We start from the raw sequence: 21,838 nt of genomic DNA on the forward strand, positions 1-21,838 counted from the left end.
TTCGATTCCAGGCTGTTTCACAACCTCCGTGATTGGGAGTCCCATAGGGTGGTGCACAATTGGCACTGCGACGTCTGGGTTTGGCCGGTGTAGGCCGTCATTGTAAATAATAATTTGTTCTTAACTGACTTGCCTGGTTAAGTAAAGGTAAAATGTTAAAAAAAAAAAAAAATAATAATAAATAACCAGTATGGCTACCACAGCATTCTGCAGCGATACGCCATTCCATCTGGTTTGCGCTTAGTGGGACTATAATTTGTTTTTCAATGGGACAATGACCCAAAACACACCTCCAGGCTGTGTAAGGGCTATTTGACCAAGAAGGAGAGTGATGGAGAGCTGCATCTGATGACCTGGCCTCCACAATTACCTGCCCTCAACCCAATTGAGAAGGTTTGGGGTGAGTTGGACTGCAGAGTGAAGGAAAAGCAGCCAACAAGGGCCCAGCGTGTATGGGAACTCCTTCAAGACTGTTGGAAAAGCATTCCAGGTGAAGCTGGTTTAGAGAATGCCAAGAGTGTGCAAAGCTGTCATCATCAAAGCAAAGGGAGGCTACTTTGAAGAATTTAAAATATTACATATTTTTTGATGTGTTTAACACTTTTTTGGTTACTACATGATTCCATATGTGTTATTTCATAGTTTTGATGTCTTCACTATTATTCTACAATGTAGAAAAGAGTCTAAATAAATAAAATCCCTTGAATGAGTAGGTGTGTCCAAACTTTTGACTGGTACTGTATATATTATTTATTTGACCAGGTTTTTGGAAATTCTCCCACGACCCCATTTTCATATTGGAATCTAGATGAGAGTGTTTCTCTGTCTCTATCCCCATGCAGATGGGTCCTCTGATCAACACTGCTACTGACACCCTGCTCACCAACCTCAATTGTCATGCTGAGTCTGGAGAAAGCTTTGACATTCACAGGTACTGCAACTACACTATATCTCCCTCTCAGGAGTGTCATTATACTGTAACTGAATGACTTCTCAGTCATTTGGCAATACAATTGTAACCCTGTAATTTTCCTAACAAAAAGATGACAAATTCAAATGTCTACAGACAGCCTCAGATCTGCTATTGTAGTGGTAAATTCTAAGGTGGATGCTGTGTTATCATTGTATAAAAGCTCTCTATGTATGGTATTCAGTACATACATACCATATTGTGTTGACTGGGTTGGTTCTCTCTCCTCAGGTGTTTTGGCTGTTTCACCATGGACGTGATTGCCAGCGTTGCATTTGGCACTCAGGTGGACTCTCAGAAGGACCCAGATGACCCGTTCGTCCACCACGCCCAGAAGTTCTTCTCTTTCTCCTTCTTCACACCCATCATGTTCGTCTTCAGTGAGTACTGTGGAGCCATGCCCCGAGGCCAACTAACTCATCAGCACTTTAAAGTCTTCCTGATTTGTCAAATTGTCCAATTCAAATACTGCTGTATTCCATAGTTAAATGGAGTGACAAAGACTATATTTTGTCTTCAGTTGCGTTTCCATTCCTGATTCCTCTGGCCCGTTTCCTCCCCAACAAGAGGAGGGATGAGATGAACAACTTCTTCATCAACTGCATTCAGAAGATCATCAGACAGAGAGATGAGCAGCCAGTTGAAGAGGTATTACTATAGCAGCCTACCTATCCTTTGTAAAGATGGGAAAAGATATGAAATAATAAAGGACTTGTAAAGTCTCCTGTCCTTCTCTGATCTTGATCTCCCCGTGTGTGTGTGTGTGTGTGTTTGTGTGTGTGTGTGTGTGTGTGTGTGTGTGTGTGTGTGTGTGTGTGTGTGTGTGTGTGTGTGTGTGTGTGTGTGTGTGTGTGTGTGTGTGTGTTTCTCTGTATGTAGCGGCGGCGAGACTTCCTACAGCTGATGCTGGAAACGCGGAGCAGCAAGGAGTGTGTGTCGCTGGAGCACTTTGACGTGGTCAACCATGCAGATGAGCTGGCCCCCATACACACTCACACAAACCAGCAAGAAAATGTTGACGGCAGCCATGAGTCACCCAGCAGGCGCTCTGTCCAGACCCAGAAGAGGATGATGTCGGATGATGAGATCGTGGGCCAGGCATTTGTGTTCTTCTTGGCGGGGTATGAGACCAGTAGCAACACGCTGGCCTTCACCTGCTACCTCCTGGCTCTACACCCAGAGTGTCAGAGCAAACTGCAGGCTGAGGTGGATGACTTCTTCACCAGATATGTGAGTATGGGCCTCTGGCTTTCCTGTATGCACCTTATGTTCACAATCACCTATAATTGCCCTCATTGTTTGTGACAGTATGTTTGCCGTGATGGTCTATTGATACTAATAGGATCCAAACCAGATTATGTAAATGGTCCACACTGTCCGCTCCACCTGATGGTGAGACTGTACAGAGTTGAGGTCAATTCCATTTCAATTCAGTCAATTCAGTCAAGTAAAATGAAATTCCAATTCCAGTTTTCTGAATGTCACTTTACTTGAAATGGGATTGACCCTAATCTGGTATTGTGGGCTTCAGCAGCACAGCATAACATACAGTCATTTTGCAGGGGTTTATGACCAAGAGACCCAGTCCTATATCAACTCCACCTCAGCTGTAATAAGTCCATCTCTGCAGCAGTACCAGTCTGCCACTCTGCAGGCCAGCAGAGGTGATGAGTGTGAAAGACAGACAGTGATGGGCTCTGGCTGGAACAAAAATAAATGAGAGAGACTGGGGGGTGTCAGAGAGGGAGGGGTGGGTTGACATTTTTAAGACTGAGGATTTTCAATCTGTTTCTCTGGGGTCACAGCGACCGGCAGTTTGATGTGCGCTGCCACTATATTGCGAAATAAAGAACACAGACAGCACCCAAGCTTTCACTGCATTCACTAAGGATGAAAACTGCTATTTTTCTGGCATCCATATGAAGACTTAGTTCCAACACACACACACACACACACACACACACACACACACACACACACACACACACTGTTTTCATAGCCACAATCAACTCTGCAGCATAACACTGGTCTAACAGTGGAGAGAAACAGTTTGACAGGGGAGTGGGGGATCTAACAAGGCCATGGGTATGTCCAAAATGGCACCCTATTCCCTAGGGTCCATAGGGCTGTGGTCAAAGTAGTGCACAATATATGGAATAGGGTGCCACTGCAATGGCCTTGTTAGATCCTCCACTCTCCCGTCTCTCTTCCTGCATCCTAATACCCTGACCAAGGCCAGAGCAGTGGAAAACAGAAGAGTGGAGCAGACAGCAGACCAGAAGACAGGCTCAAACGCACAGACTGGAGAGTCTGGAGTCAGACACTATTTCATTCTTTCATGTCCTCTTCCCTCGTTCTACGTCGTGCCGATACGCCGCTCTCTGCTCTCCAATTCTCAATCCTTCAACTCACAGGGTAGGAAGTGTCTACAAAGAGAGCTCTTAGTGTAAACTAACTAACTCTGCCTGTTTGCATTCTGGTGTTTTATTCCTGATCAAAATGCATCAGTGCTCACTTCCTCACTGTTTTATGTCCTTTTTTTATCTTGGTGTTATTTATTTTCTCATTGCACATTTTCTGAAGTGGACTTTTATCCTTTTGTACTCTGACTTGCCTCTCTGAAATAGAGCACTGAATCGTAGTCTACTGAGTAGCCTTCAAAGCACCGCAACAAGACCTAGTATTTACTGTTACATAGCCTACTGTAATGAAGGAGCTGAGATGAAGAGTGCTGTCTGCTGATGGGACTGGATATAATTTGTCTTAAGGGTAGTTTTACTGAAAGGCGGCACCACTGATAATTGCAGTCTATTAACTTCTTCGATATAGGGGGCGCTCTTTTAATTTTTGGATAAAAAAACGTTCCCGTTTTAAACAAGATATTTTGTCACGAAAAGATGCTCGACTATGCATATAATTGACAGCTTTGGAAAGAAAACACTCTGACGTTTCCAAATCTGCAAAGATATTATCTGTGAGTGCCACAGAACTGATGCTACAGGCAAAACCAAGATGAAATTTCAAACAGGAAATGTCCCAGATTTTGAATGCGCTTTGTTCCAATGTCTCCTTATATGGCTGTGAATGTGCAAGGAATGAGCCTACACTTTCTGTCGTTTCCCCAAGGTGTCTGCAGCATTGTGACGTATTTGTAGGCATATCATTGGAAGATTGACCATAAGAGACTACATTTACCAGGTGCCCCGCTTGGTGTCCTCCGTTGCAATTATTGCTCAATCTCCAGCTGCGTGAATTTTACCATTTGCTTCAGAGGAGAAACCAAACTGCCACGAATGACTTATCATCGAATAGATATGTGAAAAACACCTTGAGGATTGATTCTAAACAACGTTTGCCATGTTTCTGTCGATATTATGGAGTTAATTTGGAAAAAAGTTCGGCGTTGTAATGACTGAATTTTCGGGGGGTTTTCTTAGCCAAATGTGATGAACAAAACGGAGCGATTTCTCCTGCACAAATAATCTTTTTGGAAAAACTGAACATTTGCTATCTAACAGAGTCTCCTCATTGAAAACATCCGAAGTTCTTCAAAGGTAAATTATTTTATTTGAATGCTTTTCTTGTTTTTGTGAAAATGTTGTCTGCTGAATGCTAGGCTTAATGCTATGCTAGCTATCAATACTCTTACACAAATGCTTGTGTAGCTACGGTTGAAAAGCATATTTTGAAAATCTGAGATGACAGTGTTGTTAACAAAAGGCTAAGCTTGTGAGCCAATATATTTATTTCATTTCATTTGCGATTTTCATGAATAGTTAACGTTGCGTTATGGTAATGAGCTTGAGGCTATAATTACGCTCCCGGATACGGGATTGCTCGACGCAACAGGTTAACAACACTGTTGTCAACAACTCTACTGTTTTTTGCAGCATTTTGAAAGTCCTTTGCTACTATAAGATTGATTGCTCTGGACCCTAGACTCACCTACCTCAAAATGTTACACTCTCCTGAACCTTTTTAAGGCGTCTGGATCAGAAGCAGGTTTTCACAACATCGTACGAGAAATGTTACAATAACGTACAGCCGAAGAACTCATGTTATGGCAGGGTTAATACACATCTCTATGGAGGGCTAGTGAGCTGTATGTAGCTAGCTGGTGAAGGAAATTGGGGTTTTCAACAGTCGGAGTGAATAAATGTTAGTTTGACTTTGGGAGCCTTTTATAAGCTAGCTTGATCTACATTTGACCAGACATCTGGCAGCTGACTGCAGTGTGATGGTCAGTTTTTCTCTCTCTCACTTCTCCTGCCATGCTCATCACAGCTAACTCAACCCAATGCCTTTCAGTACAGTGAAAGAGACTGAAGATTGACCATAAGAGACTACATTTACCTGGTGTCCCGCCCGGTGTCCTGTGTGTGTAATCTGTAGGTCCATGCGCGTTCCATTTCTTCAGAATTGAAAGTAAACTGCCACAATGGATTTTATCGTCGATAGATATGTGAAAAACACCTTGAGGATTGATTCTAAACATCGTTTGCCATGTTTCTGTCGATATTATGGAGTTAATTTGGAAAAAAGTTCGCGTTTTAATGACTTTTTTTCTTTTTTTCCTTACCCAAACGCGATGAACAAAACGGAGCGATTAGTCGACACAAATAATATTTTTTGTAAAAACGGAACATTTGCTATCTAACAGAGTCTCCTCATTGAAAACATCTGAAGTTCTTCAAAGGTAAATTATTTTATTTGAATGCTTTTATGGTTTTTGTGGAAAATGTTGCATGCTGAATGCTAGGCTTAATGCAATGCTAGGCTATCAATACTCTTACACAAATGCTTGTTTAGCTATGGTTCAAAAGCATATTTTGAAAATCTGAGATGACAGTGTTGTTAACAAAAGGCTAAGCTTGAGAGCAAATAGATTAATTTCATTTCATTTGCAATTTTCATGAATAGTTAACGTTGTGTTATGCTAATGAGCTTGCTGATAGATTTACACAATCCTGGATACAGGGGTTTTTTCGTAGCTAAACGTGACGCAGAAAACGGAGCGATTTGTCCTAAACAAATAATCTTTCAGGAAAAACTGAACATTTGCTATCTGAGAGTCTCCTCATTGAAAACATCTGAAGTTCTTCAAAGGTAAATGATTTTATTTGAATGCTTTTCTGTTTTTTTGTGTAAATGTTGCCTGCTGAATGCTAACGCTAAATGCTAAAATGCTACGTTAGCCATCAATACTGTTACACAAATGCTTGTTTTGCAATGGTTGAGAAGCATATTTTGAAAATCTGAGATGACAGTGTTGTTAACAAAAGGCTAAGCTTGAGAGCAAATAGATTAATTTAATTTCATTTGCGATTTTCATGAATAGTTAACGTTGCGTTATGGTAATGAGCTTGAGGCTGTAGTCACGATACCGGATCCGGGATGGCTCGACGCAAGAAGTTAAAGCTTGGTTGCAAATGGGTCTTCCAAATGGACAATGGCCCCAAGCATACTTCCAAAGTTGTGGCAAAATGGCTTAAGAACAGCAAAGTCAAGGTATTGGAGTGGCCATCACAAAGCCCTGACCTTAATCCTATGGAAAATGTGTGGGCAGAACTGAAAAAGCGTGTGCGAGCAAGGAGACCTACAAACCTGACTCAGTTACACCAGCTCTGTCAGAAGGAATGGGCCAAAATTCACCCAACTCATTGTGGGAAGCTTGTGGAAGGCTACCCAAAAGTTTTGACCCAAGTTAAACAATTTAAAGGCAATGCTACCAAATACTAATTGAGTGTATGTAAACCTCTGACCCACTGGGAATGTGTTGAAAGAAATTAAAGCTGAAATAAATCATTCTCTCTACTATTATTCTGACATTTTGTCACGCCCTGACCTTAGAAAGCTTTTTATGTCTTTATTTTGGTTTGGTCAGGGTGTTATTTGGGTGAGCATTCTATGTTCTATTTTCTATGTTTTGTATTTCTTTGTTTTGGCCAGGTATGGTTCTCAATCAGGGACAGCTGTCTATCGTTGTCTCTGATTGGGAACCATATTTAGGCAGCCCTTTTTCCCACCTGTGTTTGTGGGTAGTTAACTTTTGTGGCACTAATGCCCTGTAAGCTTCACGGTTGTTTTTTCGTTTGTTGTTTTGTTGGCGACATTTTTTAATAAAAAGGAAAATGTACGCTCACCACGCTGCACCTTGGTCTTCTTCCAGCAACGGCCGTGACAGAACTATCCACCACAAAAGGACCAAGCAGCGTGGCCAGGAGTATGAGACAACCTGGGAGGAGGTAGAGAGGTGGTCGACCCAGGGAGAGTGCCAGAGCCCGCCTGGGATTCAATTGAGTAGTGCGAGGAGGGATACCGGAGAATGAAGTTGGCGACACGTACACGGCTAGCGAGGAAGCCCGAGAGGCAGCCCCAAAAATAAATTTGGGGAGGCACACAGGGAATTTGGCTGAGTCAGGTTTACCATGGCGAGCGTCGTACTGGTCAGGAACCGTGTTATGTGGTGGAGCGCACGGTGTCTCCAGTGCGTGTTTACAGCCCGGTGCATCTGCCGGGCTAAGGTGAGCATCCAGCCAGGACGGATGGTGCCGGCTCAGCACGCCTGGTCTCCAGTGCGTCTCTTCGGCCCAGGATATCCTTCGCTGGCTCTGCGCACTGTGTCTCAAGTGCGTCTGCACAGCCCAGTGCGTCTTGTGCCAGCGCCCCGCATTTGCAGGGCGAAGATAACCACCCAGCCAGGATGGGTTGTGCAGGCTCTAAGCTCAAGACCTCCAGTGCGCCTCCACGGCCCAGTGTATCCGGTGCCTCTGCCAAGGACAAAGCCTCCTGTATGTCTCCCCAGCCTGGTGAGTCCTGTGCCTGCTCCCAGAGCCAGGCCTCCTGTGTGTCTCTCCACTCCAGTGATGATCCATGGCAAGAAGCCTCCAGTGATTATCCATGGCACGAAGCCTCCAGTGATGATCCATGGCAAGAAGCCTCCAGTGATGATCCATGGCATGAAGCCTCCAGTGATGATCCATGGCAAGAAGACTCCAGTGATGATCCATGCCACGAAGCCTCCAATGATGATCCATGGCAAGAAGCCTCCAGTGATGATCCATGGCATGAAGCCTCCAGTGATGATCCATGGCAAGAAGATTCCAGTGATGATCCATGGCACGAAGCCTCCAGTGATGATCCATGGCACGAAGCCTCCAGTGATGATCCATGGCAAGAAGCCTCCAGTGATGATCCATGGCAAGAAGCCTCCAGTGATGATCCATGACACGAAGCCTCCAGTGATGATCCATGGCAAGAAGCCTCCAGTGATGATCCATGACACGAAGCGTCCAATGACGGCTTCCAGTCACTAGCTGCATGTATTTCCCTCCCCCTCATTCTCCCTCTCTTTCTCTCTCCTTCTCTCTCTCTTTCTCTCTCCCCCTCTCTCTACTGTTGTGTCACCGCACTCAGGGGCCCCCTTCATTCATTTGCCATTCTTATCTCCCTAAATAACAATGAGTTTAAGCAAAGCAAGGCCCCTAATGACATGCAGAAGGTGTTAAGACTCAATATGGAAAAGGAGGAGAGACCAACGCATCTTAAATGACATGTTTCAGCCTGGGCTGCCCCTGCTTTGCTGTGCTGCTCCCCTCCCCTCTGCACTGTCTGTCTGGTGGCAAAGGTCTTCAGAGAGGGAGAGGGAGGGAGGGAAGAGAGAGAATGAAAGAATAGAGAGTGAGAGAGAGGAAGAAAGGGAGTGAGAGTGTAAAGATAGAGGAAGAGAGTGGGGGTACAGGGTTCAGTGTTACTATAGGTACAATAGGGAGCTAGTCATCTGTAATTTAAAGAAAATTCCACCCAAAATCGTTTGGTATTTTTTTAATTAGTCCTTTTTTTAATTAGTCCATTATTGATATAGTTCCAAAATGTTTTGCATGTCAGCATTCAAGATATATAACAAAAAATACATAAATATTTTTATTTTGAATGTTAAATATCTTGAAAACTTAATTGCTGAGTTGCAAAACATTTTGGGTATACTATATATCAACAATGGACTGATGACACAAATACCAAAATGTTGTTTTTGGGTGCAGTTTTCCTTTTAAATTACAGATAAAAGGTGATGAGTTATTCATGGCACCTCTCCTTTTTGTTCCCTGTGACTATTTTTGGTTGGTGCTGGCCTCTATGGGTGTTGCAGAGGTAAGGCCTGTTTGCTATGAAGCACTAAGAGCTGCTGTAATCCTATAGCACGATGCCAGGCCTGGCAGGAAGAGGTGTCTTTGAGATTCTTCTGAGCCTCTGCCCAAAGTGCAGGTCAAAGGTCAAAGCATCACTCATGCTGTCTGAACTAATTTCGCACAAACTCTATTGTGTACAGATGCAGGATTTTAAGGGGAGTGGTACATTTGGGCAAATCAAGTCTAACATTTTAAAGTGGAAATTACACTGAACAAAAATATAAACGCAACATGTAAAGTGTTGGTCCCAAGTTTCACGAGCTGAAATAAAAAATTCCAGAAATGTTTAAATGTGCAGTTTTGTCACACAATACAGTACCACAGATGTCTCAAGTTTTGAGAGATTGTGTAATTGGTATGCATGGTCGTGGTCGCAGATGTAAGTGTAAGGAATTGAAACTAAGTAGCCTATCAATGGTTCGAATATTTGCTTCGAATCCACCAAAGCTGTTGCCAGAGAATTGAATGTTCCTTTCTCTCTGAATTTGTCAGTACGTCCAAATGGCCTCACAACCACATGTGTAACCACGCCAGCCTAAGACATCCACATCTGGCTTTTTCACCTGCGGCATCGTCTGAAGGGGATGAATTTATTTCAATTGACTGATTTCCTTATATAAACTATAACTCAGTAAAACAATATATATATTTTATATATATATATATATATATATATATATATATAACAAACTTTAGAAGCCTTTTTAAACCTTGAGTACTAAAAGTTTGCATTTCCTGGAAGAGCAAGGTGATCAAATTAAGATCTTACATCTGTATATCTCAGACATAGGCTACAGTCACTGTCAGTCTACACTTGTTTACAAAGCATGTGACAAATATATATATTTTGAATCAGAACTTGTTATCCTTCATAACAAGCAGAGAGAGAGAGAGAGATGCCAATGCTCCTGCACACACAGCATAGAGAGCTGATCTGCCAGGCCCAGTGTGTGCTAGTCAGAGCAGAAGCCGTAGCGGTCTGCCGCAGCAGCAGCTTACCTTTCCTTTCTAAATTGTTCATCTACATCCTGCCTCGGAGAAGGGGCCTCAGATAGACCTTTCTCTGAGAGGGGATGTCCTCTCATTGCCTCTTCTATTCTCTTTCTATTCCTTTGGACGGGATGAAATGAGGGCCAGGCACAGCATAGAGAGCTGATCTGCCAGGCCCAGTGTGTGCTAGTCAGAGCAGAAGCCGTAGCGGTCTGCCGCAGCAGCAGCTTACCTTTCCTTTCTAAATTATTCATCTACATCCTGCCTCGGAGAAGGGGCCTCAGATAGACCTTTCTCTGAGAGGGGATGTCCTCTCATTGCCTCTTCTATTCTCTTTCTATTCCTTTGGACGGGATGAAATGAGGGCCAGGCTGTGTGTATAGAGCTGTATGAATGCTCCTTCCCTCTCTCCATCCCAACTTAACATTCCTCCCTCCTTCCCTTCCTCCCATGGGTCATTGTTCAGATTTTAAAAAGCTGCTGCCCTCTTGATTATGTGGGGGAGGGAGAGAGTGAGGAGGGATGAAGGGAAGGAAAAGGACAGAGAGCGGGCTTTGAGTAGGGAAGTAGGGAAGGGAAGCACAGAGCCTCTCACTCCCCATCACCAAGACCTTGCACTGGGTGAGAGAAAGATAGAGACAGAGGGAGGGGGTCAAGAAGGGTTTATATTTAGAGCAAAAAAATAGATAAAGGGAAGGTGGGGGTGGAGAAAGAAAGAGATGGAGAGGGAGGGAGAATCATTGTGAAAGAGGGCACAGGGTAAAATGAAACTGATAGGAATCTGGACCTTCAGATTTCTGTACCAGCTTGTGTTGAATGCTTGTTGCACACAGTGCTTATTGAAGGAGGGATTTTTGTGTGAAGATTCAGGTCATAATCTCACATGTGAGTGACCAGTATGGACAGAGAGGATTGAAGTGTGTGTGTGTGTGTGTGTGTGTTCTACAGGGGCCAATCATGGGTCTCAGCACTGACGTCAGGCCCCTTCCCAGTCCGTTCAGCCCACGTCCTTAGGGTCATCTCTATTGAACGTCACAAAATGGTCGCCTAGAGTCTTCAGGGTGTTGTGTCATGGTCCCATAGAGGTTTTGTCTTGTTCCCAGTTTGTCCCGGGGATGTTTTTAGGACTTTCTTGTGATGTTGTTTCATGGTCCTCTGAACGTTCTTGGGTCATTGTGTCATGGTCCCCTGGAGGTGTTTGTCTACTTTCTGGTTTGTCCCGGGGACATCACATGACGGTCGCAAAGAAACATTCTTCCCATAAAAAAAAACACATTTTACAGTAATTATTATTTAACATGTCCTGGGATTTAAACTCACAACTTATTGGTTCACAGCATTACGATCTTACTGCTACGCCACCATGTCTGTATCAATGACTGGTTTCACCTGAAGGCTATACCTACACTTTACACTTCAAAGTGAATCTTAGCTCTGTTAAAAATACAAGGGGGCCTCCCGAGTGGCGCAGCAGTCTAAGGCACTGCATTGCACTTTTGCAGCATCACTACAGCCTGAGGTTCAATCCCAGGCCGTGTGACAACAGGCTGTGACCGGGAGTCCCATATGACAGTGCAAAAAAATACAATGAAGAAAAACAATTTTATTTATCATAGTGATTTAGGAGTGACATTAAATAATTTAACATTTGGCAGACGCTCTTATCCAGAGCCTTACAGTAGTGAGTTCATAGATTTTAATATGTTTTTCATGCTGGTCCCCAGTGGGAATTGAACCCACTACCCTGGCTCTGCAAGCGTCATGCTCTGCCAACTGAGCTACACGGGACCAAAACAGTATAATATGCTCCACCAACAGTAAACAACTATACTGAAAACGCAAACTCAAATAAGTAAATTAAATCAATGAGAGAATAGTCAGATTAAATTATCATTAAAAAGGGGTTCCTTATTTATTACTGGACTATACAGTATATAGTTAGTATAGTCAGTCCTATAGTGTTATTACTGGACTATACAGTATATAGTTAGTATAGTCAGTCCTATAAGTGTTATTACTGGACTATACAGTATATAGTTAGTATAGTCAGTCCTATAGTGTTATTACTGGACTATACAGTATATAGTTAGTATAGTCAGTCCTATAGTGTTATTACTGGACTATACAGTATATAGTTAGTATAGTCAGTCCTATAGTGGTATTACTGGACTATACAGTATATAGTTAGTATAGTCAGTCCTATAGTGTTATTACTGGACTATACAGTATATAGTTAGTATAGTCAGTCCTATAAGTGTTATTACTGGACTATACAGTATATAGTTAGTATAGTCAGTCCTATAGTGTTATTACTGGACTATACAGTATATAGTTAGTATAGTCAGTCCTATAGTGTTATTACTGGACTATACAGTATATAGTTAGTATAGTCAGTCCTATAGTGTTATTACTGGACTATACAGTATATAGTTAGTATAGTCAGTCCTATAGTGTTATTACTGGACTATACAGTATATAGTTAGTATAGTCAGTCCTATAGTGTTATTACTGGACTATACAGTATATAGTTAGTATAGTCAGTCCTATAGTGTTATTACTGGACTATACAGTATATAGTTAGTATAGTCAGTCCTATAGTGTTATTACTGTATACATTGGCAGCTGAAAGCCGACTTGCAGTATAACAGTTTGGTACATACAATAAACAAAAACAGTAACATTAAGAAATCAGGAAGTAAGGGAGTTGTTGTTCTGGAAGACAAAATGTTTTCAATAATTCCGCCGTGGCTGCTCTCTCTCTCTCTCTCTCTCTCTCTAACTGATGTGTGCTGAATGTCAACAGCTGTCACGAGGCTGCCATCGTTAAATACCGCTCTTTCCCAACTGCCCTGTGGAATAGTGAAATATAGAAAGGAGCACGCACTCTACAGCTGTGGCGGTGGGGTACTCTCTCTCCCTCTCTTTCTATCTTTCTCTCAGTCTCTCTCTCCTCTCTCTTTTTCTCTCTGTTTGTCCTCACAAAATACTGTGTTCAGCTTGCGTAATGAGGGAGAGATCACTCTTATGCCATTCTGAGAGGAGTAGATCATATGGAGGTTTAGTCTGTCTTTCCTGTGGTGCCTCTCCTGGCAATGATAGCCTTACAGTTACTTATTCTTCCAAACAGTTATTTACAATATATTGCAGAATATATATTTGATTTTCCTTTTTTATGGAACGTAGAAGTGAGCACACTCTGAGGTCTTTCATAGTATGGGATAGAGTAAATCAAAATCAAATCTAATTTTATTGGTCACATACACATATTTAGCAGATGTTATTGCGGGTGTAGTGAAATGCTGGTGGTCCTAGCTCCAAAGTGCAGTAATATCTAACAGTGTGTGTATTGCTGTACTGGACACCTCTGCAATCCAAGCTCTCCTTTTAAAAGCCTGTTACTGTATCATTACTTCTCTGAGTGTGGTGTGGCCTGTAACCTACCATTACAGCCTCTATATCATGAATCTATCTTCCTCCGTGTAGAGAATAAAATATCCGGGTGCTGTTCTGATGAATCCAGTCATTACACTGGGCTGCTTTGTATTTAATAACCATCATAGGCAGAGAGAAAGGTTGAGTGGTGATGAGTGAAATATACCCATTAGAGAAGCTGGGAGTTCACAGCCTTATATAGAGATGGTCAGAAAAGAGTGTTGGCAGAGAAATATAATTTCTAGAACAGGCCTTCCCATTCAAGTCTATGTTCTGTGATAGGTGGACTGGCGGCCATATTGAGTGTACCCATGAGTGTTCTAGTGGAATTACCGTGGTCTGAGTGGCTTTTCCATTCTAGTAATTGTATTTTTATGGTATAACCATAGCTTTGGGTTGAGGTGGATGGGTTAGTATTCCAGCTGGATTCAAGGGATGGTTTTGGGAATGGGTTGGGAGAGAGCTGACCCTCCCCCTCAGATGCTGCTATTAATATTAAGATAGAATGTTCCTTATGCAGTTACAAACTTACTAAGTATTATAGACATCCCCAAGCACTTTCCTGAGATTGTTTCATGTAGCGATAGTTCGAATAACATAAGTGGCTCATCTGAATCCCTCCATTGGTTACATCAAAAGGGCTTATTCTTCACATGTTTCCCTATGGAATTTGGGAATAACAAAAGTCATTCTGAGTGCTTAATAATTAGTACTTTGTTTCGGTATCCTACTTTATATTTGTCGCTTTAACATGTGACTAGGCTGTGTTGTGTATGATAAAGTTAACACAGATCTTTATTTTCACATATAGGTAATCTCGTCCTGTGTACTTCTACACTTTAAGCTATGGATTAGGCCTAGATCATTTGAGTATCATCTAATACCAGGTGTTACAGCGAGTGCTTATATCATGCAGCCTGACGTGAACTATCTCCACCATCAAATCTCATTACTGAACCAGCTTGTCTCAAATATGAGTCGCTTCCAACTAAAATGGTAACCGCTAAATTAAAGACCTGGTTGATACTCTAGAAGTTATACCAACATCTACAACCAGACTGCTTAGAGACCTGGGAATTAAGGGCCAGAGCCAGCGTTCGTCAATCAAAGCTGTATCGGAGGCGGCAGAAGGCAGCAGTCAGTGGCTCTGGATGAAGAGGAAAGACCCCAGCTGGGCCCCGAAGTGAGAGGGCCAGGAGGTATGCGGTCAACAATGCTTGACTCAGGGAGGAGGACTCCCCTGCCATGCATAGTCCCATGGGATGTTGGCTATCAACAACTAGGCAACTCCTATGACTAATTGGGAATGGGACACAAGCGTAGGATTGATCACCCTGTCGCTGGCCGCCTTTGGAGAGGGTGTATAGTGTGAAAGGCCGAAACACCCTAGGAACCAAAAGGTACACTACTGACGATGCGCTCCCCAAATTTCACCAGGCTCACTGTTCATGAACTCTTGGAAGTGCTTGCACAAAGGATAGTAACAGCTCATCCTGTGTTCTTGGAATCTGAAAACAAAATTACATGACTGAATGACTAAGGCAGATACTAAGGTATCATGTCCAAATGTAACTAATTTACAGCCATGTCAATGGAGGCTTGAATAGGATTGAATAGGTTTAGTTCCTTACCAGTAGCAGCTATCATTTGAGCCTGCCTCAGCTATTGATCTCATCATTAGTTTGTTGACAAAGACATACTGCTTTGATGCATATCAAAAAATAAAGAAAAACAGTTCTTTATTCAAGCTTAAGTGTATGGTAATTCATTCTACCTGTGATTCCTGGTGTCCCTCCTGCCTCATCCCTGGATGATTAATATGGGAATGAGGATAGACTCTGGCATATGAGGGACATCAGCTGCTTGCTTTAATAAAGTTATTGAAATGGTAATTCTCAGCTACTGGATGATGACCTATGTACAGCCGAAGATCCCTGTCTTTATATACGAATAGTGAATGATTTATGTCCTAGCACAGCTCATGTCTGTGAGGGATATATAGTGATGTCCATGACACCTTGTGTTTTGGTTGTGAAGGTGATTTCTGTATGTGTGCGCTGTGTTTAAGAGCGGGAGAAAGTGTGTGTGTACGATGGAGGGAAAGCAGATGTGCGGTTTAATGGATCTAATTGTATTATTGTCTGGAACCTTCGGGTCCCTCCTCTCTCGATCCCACCCCAGTGAAGAAGCCCCAGCAGCTCCTCTGATATGCTAATGTGTTTTTCCTCAGGTTCTCTGTCAAAGAGCTCTCTGTGTTCTGCCTTCTGGAGTATTGAAATATATTTGATCATATATTACTGAATGGACTGTTATGGTTGTGTCTGTACCCTGAGCTTAACATTTACATTTAAGTCATTTAGCAGACGCTCTTATCCAGAGCGACTTACAAATTGGTGCATTCACCTTATGACATCCAGTGGAACAGTAGTGCATCTAAATCTTTTAAGGGGGGGGGGGTGAGAGGGATTACTTTATCCTATCCTAGGTATTCCTTAAAGAGGTGGGGTTTCAGGTGTCTCCGGAAGGTGGTGATTGACTCCGCTGTCCTGGCGTCGTGAGGGAGTTTGTTCCACCATTGGGGGGCCAGAGCAGCGAACAGTTTTGACTGGGCTGAGCGGGAACTGTACTTCCTCAGTGGTAGGGAGGCGAGCAGGCCAGAGGTGGATGAACGCAGTGCCCTTGTTTGGGTGTAGGGCCTGATCAGAGCCTGGAGGTACTGAGGTGCCGTTCCCCTCACAGCTCCGTAGGCAAGCACCATGGTCTTGTAGCGGATGCGAGCTTCAACTGGAAGCCAGTGGAGAGAGCGGAGGAGCGGGGTGACGTGAGAGAACTTGGGAAGGTTGAACACCAGACGGGCTGCGGCGTTCTGGATGAGTTGTAGGGGTTTAATGGCACAGGCAGGGAGCCCAGCCAACAGCGAGTTGCAGTAATCCAGACGGGAGATGACAAGTGCCTGGATTAGGACCTGCGCCGCTTCCTGTGTGAGGCAGGGTCGTACTCTGCGGATGTTGTAGAGCATGAACCTACAGGAACGGGCCACCGCCTTGATGTTAGTTGAGAACGACAGGGTGTTGTCCAGGATCACGCCAAGGTTCTTAGCGCTCTGGGAGGAGGACACAATGGAGTTGTCAACCGTGATGACGAGATCATGGAACGGGCAGTCCTTCCCGGGAGGAAGAGCAGCTCCGTCTTGCCGAGGTTCAGCTTGAGGTGGTGATCCGTCATCCACACTGATATGTCTGCCAGACATGCAGAGATGCGATTCGCCACCTGGTCATCAGAAGGGGGAAAGGAGAAGATGAATTGTGTGTCGTCTGCATAGCAATGATAGGAGAGACCATGTGAGGTTATGACAGAGCCAAGTGACTTGGTGTATAGCGAGAATAGGAGAGGGCCTAGAACAGAGCCCTGGGGGACACCAGTGGTGAGAGCACGTGGTGTGGAGACGGATTCTCGCCACGCCACCTGGTAGGAGCGACCTGTCAGGTAGGACGCAATCCAGCGTGGGCCGCGCCGGAGATGCCCAACTCGGAGAGGGTGGAGAGGAGGATCTGATGGTTCACAGTATCGAAGGCAGCCGATAGGTCTAGAAGGATGAGAGCAGAGGAGAGAGAGTTAGCTTTAGCAGTGCGGAGCGCCTCCGTGATACAGAGAAGAGCAGTCTCAGTTGAATGACTAGTCTTGAAACCTGACTGATATGGATCAAGAAGGTCATTCTGAGAGAGATAGCGGGAGAGCTGGCCAAGGACGGCACGTTCAAGAGTTTTGGAGAGAAAAGAAAGAAGGGATACTGGTCTGTAGTTGTTGACATCGGAGGGATCGAGTGTAGGTTTTTTCAGAAGGGGTGCAACTCTCGCTCTCTTGAAGACGGAAGGGACGTAGCCAGCGGTCAGGGATGAGTTGATGAGCGAGGTGAGGTAAGGGAGAAGGTCTCCGAAATGGTCTGGAGAAGAGAGGAGGGGATAGGGTCAAGCGGGCAGGTTGTTGGGCGGCCGGCCGTCACAAGACGCGAGATTTCATCTGGAGAGAGAGGGGAGAAAGAGGTCAGAGCACAGGGTAGGGCAGTGTGAGCAGAACCAGCGGTGTCGTTTGACTTAGCAAACGAGGATCGGATGTCGTCGACCTTCTTTTCAAAATGGTTGACGAAGTCATCTGCAGAGAGGGAGGAGGGGGAGGAGGATTCAGGAGGGAGGAGAAGGTGGCAAAGAGCTTCCTAGGGTTAGAGGCAGATGCTTGGAATTTAGAGTGGTAGAAAGTGGCTTTAGCAGCAGAGAGAGAAGAGGAAAATGTAGAGAGGAGGGAGTGAAAGGATGCCAGGTCCGCAGGGAGGCGAGTTTTCCTCCATTTCCGCTCGGCTGCCCGGAGCCCTGTTCTGTGAGCTCGCAATGAGTCGTCGAGCCACGGAGGCGGGAGGGGAGGACCGAGCCGGCCTGGAGGATAGGGGACATAGAGAGTCAAAGGATGCAGAAAGGGAGGAGAGGAGGGTTGAGGAGGCAGAATCAGGAGATGGTTGGAGAAGGTTTGAGCAGAGGGAAGAGATGATAGGATGGAAGAGGAGAGAGTAGCGGGGAGAGAGAGCGAAGGTTGGGACGGCGCGATACCATCCGAGTAGGGGCAGTGTGGGAAGTGTTGGATGAGAGCGAGAGGGAAAAGGATACAAGGTAGTGGTCGGAGACTTGGAGGGGAGTTGCAATGAGGTTAGTGGAAGAACAGCATCTAGAAAGATGAGGTCGAGCGTATTTCCTGCCTTGTGAGTAGGGGGGGAAGGTGAGAGGGTGAGGTCAAAAGAGGAGAGGAGTGGAAAGAAGGAGGCAGAGAGGAATGAGTCAAAGGTAGACGTGGGGAGGTTAAAGTCGCCCAGAACTGTGAGAGGTGAGCCGTCCTCAGGAAAGTAGCTTATCAAGGTATCAAGCTCATTGATGAACTCTCCGAGGGAACCTGGAGGGCGATAAATGATAAGGATGTTAAGCTTGAAAGGGCTGGTAACTGTGACAGCATGGAATTCAAAGGAGGCGATAGACAGATGGGTAAGGGGAGAAAGAGAGAATGACCACTTGGGAGAGATGAGGATCCCGGTGCCAACACCCCGCTGACCAGAAGCTCTCGGGGTGTGCGAGAACACGTGGGCAGACGAAGAGAGAGCAGTAGGAGTAGCAGTGTTGTCTGTGGTGATCCATGTTTCCGTCAGTGCCAAGAAGTCGAGGGACTGGAGGGAGGCATAGGCTGAGATGAACTCTGCCTTGTTGGCCGCAGATCGGCAGTTCCAGAGGCTACCGGAGACCTGGAACTCCACGTGGGTCGTGCGCGCTGGGACCACCAGATTAGGGTGGCGCGGCCACGCGGTGTGGAGCGTTTGTATGGTCTGTGCAGAGAGGAGAGAACAGGGATAGACAGACACATAGTTGACAGGCTACACAAGAGGCTACGCTAATGCAAAGGAGATTGGAATGACAAGTGGACTACACGTCTCGAGTGTTCAGAAAGTTAAGCTTACGTAGCAAGAATCTTATTGACTAAAATGATTAAAATGATACAGTACTGCTGAAGTAGGCTAGCTGGCAGAGGCTGCGTTGTTGACTATGTAGGCTAGCTGGCAGTGGCTGCGTTGTTGACACTACACTAATCAAGTCGTTCCGTTGAGTGTAATAGTTTCTACTGTGCTGCTATTCGGGGCTAGCTGGCTAGCTAGCAGTGTTGATTACGTTGCGTTAAAAGAACGACAATAGCTGGCTAGCTAACCTAGGAAATCGCTCTAGACTACACAATTATCTTTGATACAAAGACGGCTATGTAGCTAGCTATGTAGCTAGCTACGATCAAACAAATCAAGCCGTTGTACTGTAATGAAATGAAATGAAAAATGTGATACTACCTGTGGAGCGAGCGAAATGCGACCGGGTTGTTGAGTGCGGAAGTTCTGTTCGGTAGACGTTGGCTAGCTGTTGGCTAGCTAGCAGTGTCTCCTACGTTAAGGACGACAAATAGCTGGCTAGCTAACCTCGGTAAATTAAGATAATCACTCTAAAACTACACACTCTAAACTACACAATTATCTTGGATACGAAGACAGCAAAGACAACTATGTAGCTAGCTAACACTACACTAATCAAGTCGTTCAGTTGAGTGTAATAGTTGTGCTGCTAATCGGTAGACGGTGGACGTTAGCTAGCTGGCTAGCTGCAGGGCAGATAGCAGTGTAGACTGCGTTAGGACGACGAAATACGATAATTACGCAATTATCTATGATACAAAGACGGCTATGTAGCTAGCTAAGAAGAAATTGCTAAGATTAGACAAATCAAACCGTTGTACTATAATGAAATGTAATGAAATGTAATACTACCTGCGGACCGAGTGCGGATGCGACCGCTCGCTCCAACCCGGAAGTTGTCCTGACTTAACCAGAGATATGGATATAATGACGAGATACTAACAGCGCCTTCAGAAATTATTCATACCCCTTTACTTATTCCACATATTGTGTTACAGCCTGAATTCAAAATGGATGAAATAAATAAAAAATCTCATCCATCTACACACAATACCCCATAATGTTTTTAGATTTTTTTTGTGCAAATGTATTGAAAATGAAATACAGAAATATCTTATTTACATAAGTATTCACACCCCCGAGTCAATACATATTATATTCACCTTTGACAGCGAATACAGTTGTGAGTCTTTCTGGGTAGGTCTCTAGGAGCTTTTCACACCTGGACTGAATGACCTGCCCAGGGACTGCAGTAGAAAATTAGCCGGCTGGCTAAAACCGTCACTTTTACTGTGCACTGTTCCTGGAAAAATACAAATAAACTCAAACAATATTTGCCCATTATTCTTTTCAAAATTCTTCAAGCTCTGTCAAATTGCTTGTTGATCATTGCTAGAAAAACATTTTCAAGTCTTGCCATAGATTTTCAAGCAGATTTACAGTACCAGCCAAAAGTTTGGACACACCTACTCATTCAAGGGTTTTTCTTTATTTTTACATTTGTAGAATAATAGTGAAGACATCTAAACTTTGAAATAACACATGGAATCATGTAGTAAAAAGTGCTAAACAAATCCAAATATATTTTATATCTAGATTCTTCAAAGTAGCCACCCTTTGCCTTGATTGCAGCTTTGCACACTCTTGTGCCTAGAATTCTAAATAAATCACTGACAGTGTCACCAGAAAAGCACCCCCACACCATCACACCTCTTCCTCTATGCTTCACGGTGGGAACCACAAATGTGGAGATCATCCATTCATTTACAATGCGTCTCACAAAGACACTACGGTTAGAACCAAAAATCTAACATTTGGACTAATCAGACCAAAGGACAGATTTTCACCGTTCTAATGTCCATTGCTCGTGTTTCTTGGCCCAAGCAAGTCTCTTCTTCTTATTGGTGTCCTTTAGTAGTGGTTTCTTTGCAGCAATTCGACCAATTCGACCACCTTCAGTGCTCGGTTGACTCCACCAAGTCTCTCCCCAAACAATTTGATTTGCTGGTTTTAAGCATAAACTTTCGAATAGCTCTTCGTTGATTGTTACGGGGTGTTATCATTCTCCATCAGCACCGTACAGTACCCTACCTGCACTAAGCTCTCTCCTGGCCCCTTACACTAAGTCTGAATTTGTCCTGCTAGGTGACCTAAACTGGGACATGTTTAAACCAACCAAGACCTAAAGCAAAGGGACTCCCCAAATCTTTCTCAGATTATTACCAATCCCACAAGGTATGACTCCAAACACCCAGAAAAGGCTACTCTCCTCGATGTTATCCTCACAAATAATCCTGATCGGTACCAGTCTGGTGTTTTCTGTAATGACCTGTAATGCCTCTGTTTTACAGCCTGTGTTCGTACTGGCTGCTCCGTGAAATGTCCTATCCTGATTTGTCATAGACGCTTGCTAAAAAACTTTAACGAGCAAGCATTCCTTCAGGACCTGGCCTCTGTAAATTGGTATAGAATCAGCTTGATAGCCTCTGTCAAAGAAGCTTGGACCTTCATTTTTTATATCTTCAGTGATATTCTTAACAAACACACCTCCATAAAGAAAATGAGAATTAAAAACAGGTTCAACCCATGGTTCTACCGTGATCTTGCAGAGTTACTCCACCTCAAGATTTGCATTTGGCGAAAGGCTCGGCACACGCATACTCAGGCTGACCGGCTATCGTTCAGGCAAATGAGAAATAAGTGCACTTGGGCTATCCGGAAGGCCAAAGTTAGTTACTTTAAGGAGCAGTTCTCTCTCTGTGGGTC

The 21,838-nt window shown here is 44.1% G+C and overlaps 1 protein-coding gene across 2 annotated transcripts in view; it reads left to right on the forward strand.

Moving 5' to 3' along the window:
- tbxas1 (thromboxane A synthase 1 (platelet)) overlaps positions 1-21,838 on the forward strand; it is a 144,987-nt gene that overhangs the window by 94,536 nt on the left and 28,613 nt on the right. For both annotated transcript variants that reach the window (XM_029667702.2, XM_029667703.2), the window contains exons 7-10: positions 843-931; positions 1,202-1,350; positions 1,491-1,618; positions 1,850-2,200. In XM_029667702.2, coding sequence (XP_029523562.1) covers positions 843-931; positions 1,202-1,350; positions 1,491-1,618; positions 1,850-2,200 — 717 coding nt within the window. The remainder of the gene's footprint in view (positions 1-842; positions 932-1,201; positions 1,351-1,490; positions 1,619-1,849; positions 2,201-21,838) is intronic.

Source organism: Oncorhynchus nerka, linkage group LG9a (genome assembly GCF_034236695.1).
Source record: "Oncorhynchus nerka isolate Pitt River linkage group LG9a, Oner_Uvic_2.0, whole genome shotgun sequence".
Classification (NCBI taxonomy): domain Eukaryota; kingdom Metazoa; phylum Chordata; class Actinopteri; order Salmoniformes; family Salmonidae; genus Oncorhynchus; species Oncorhynchus nerka.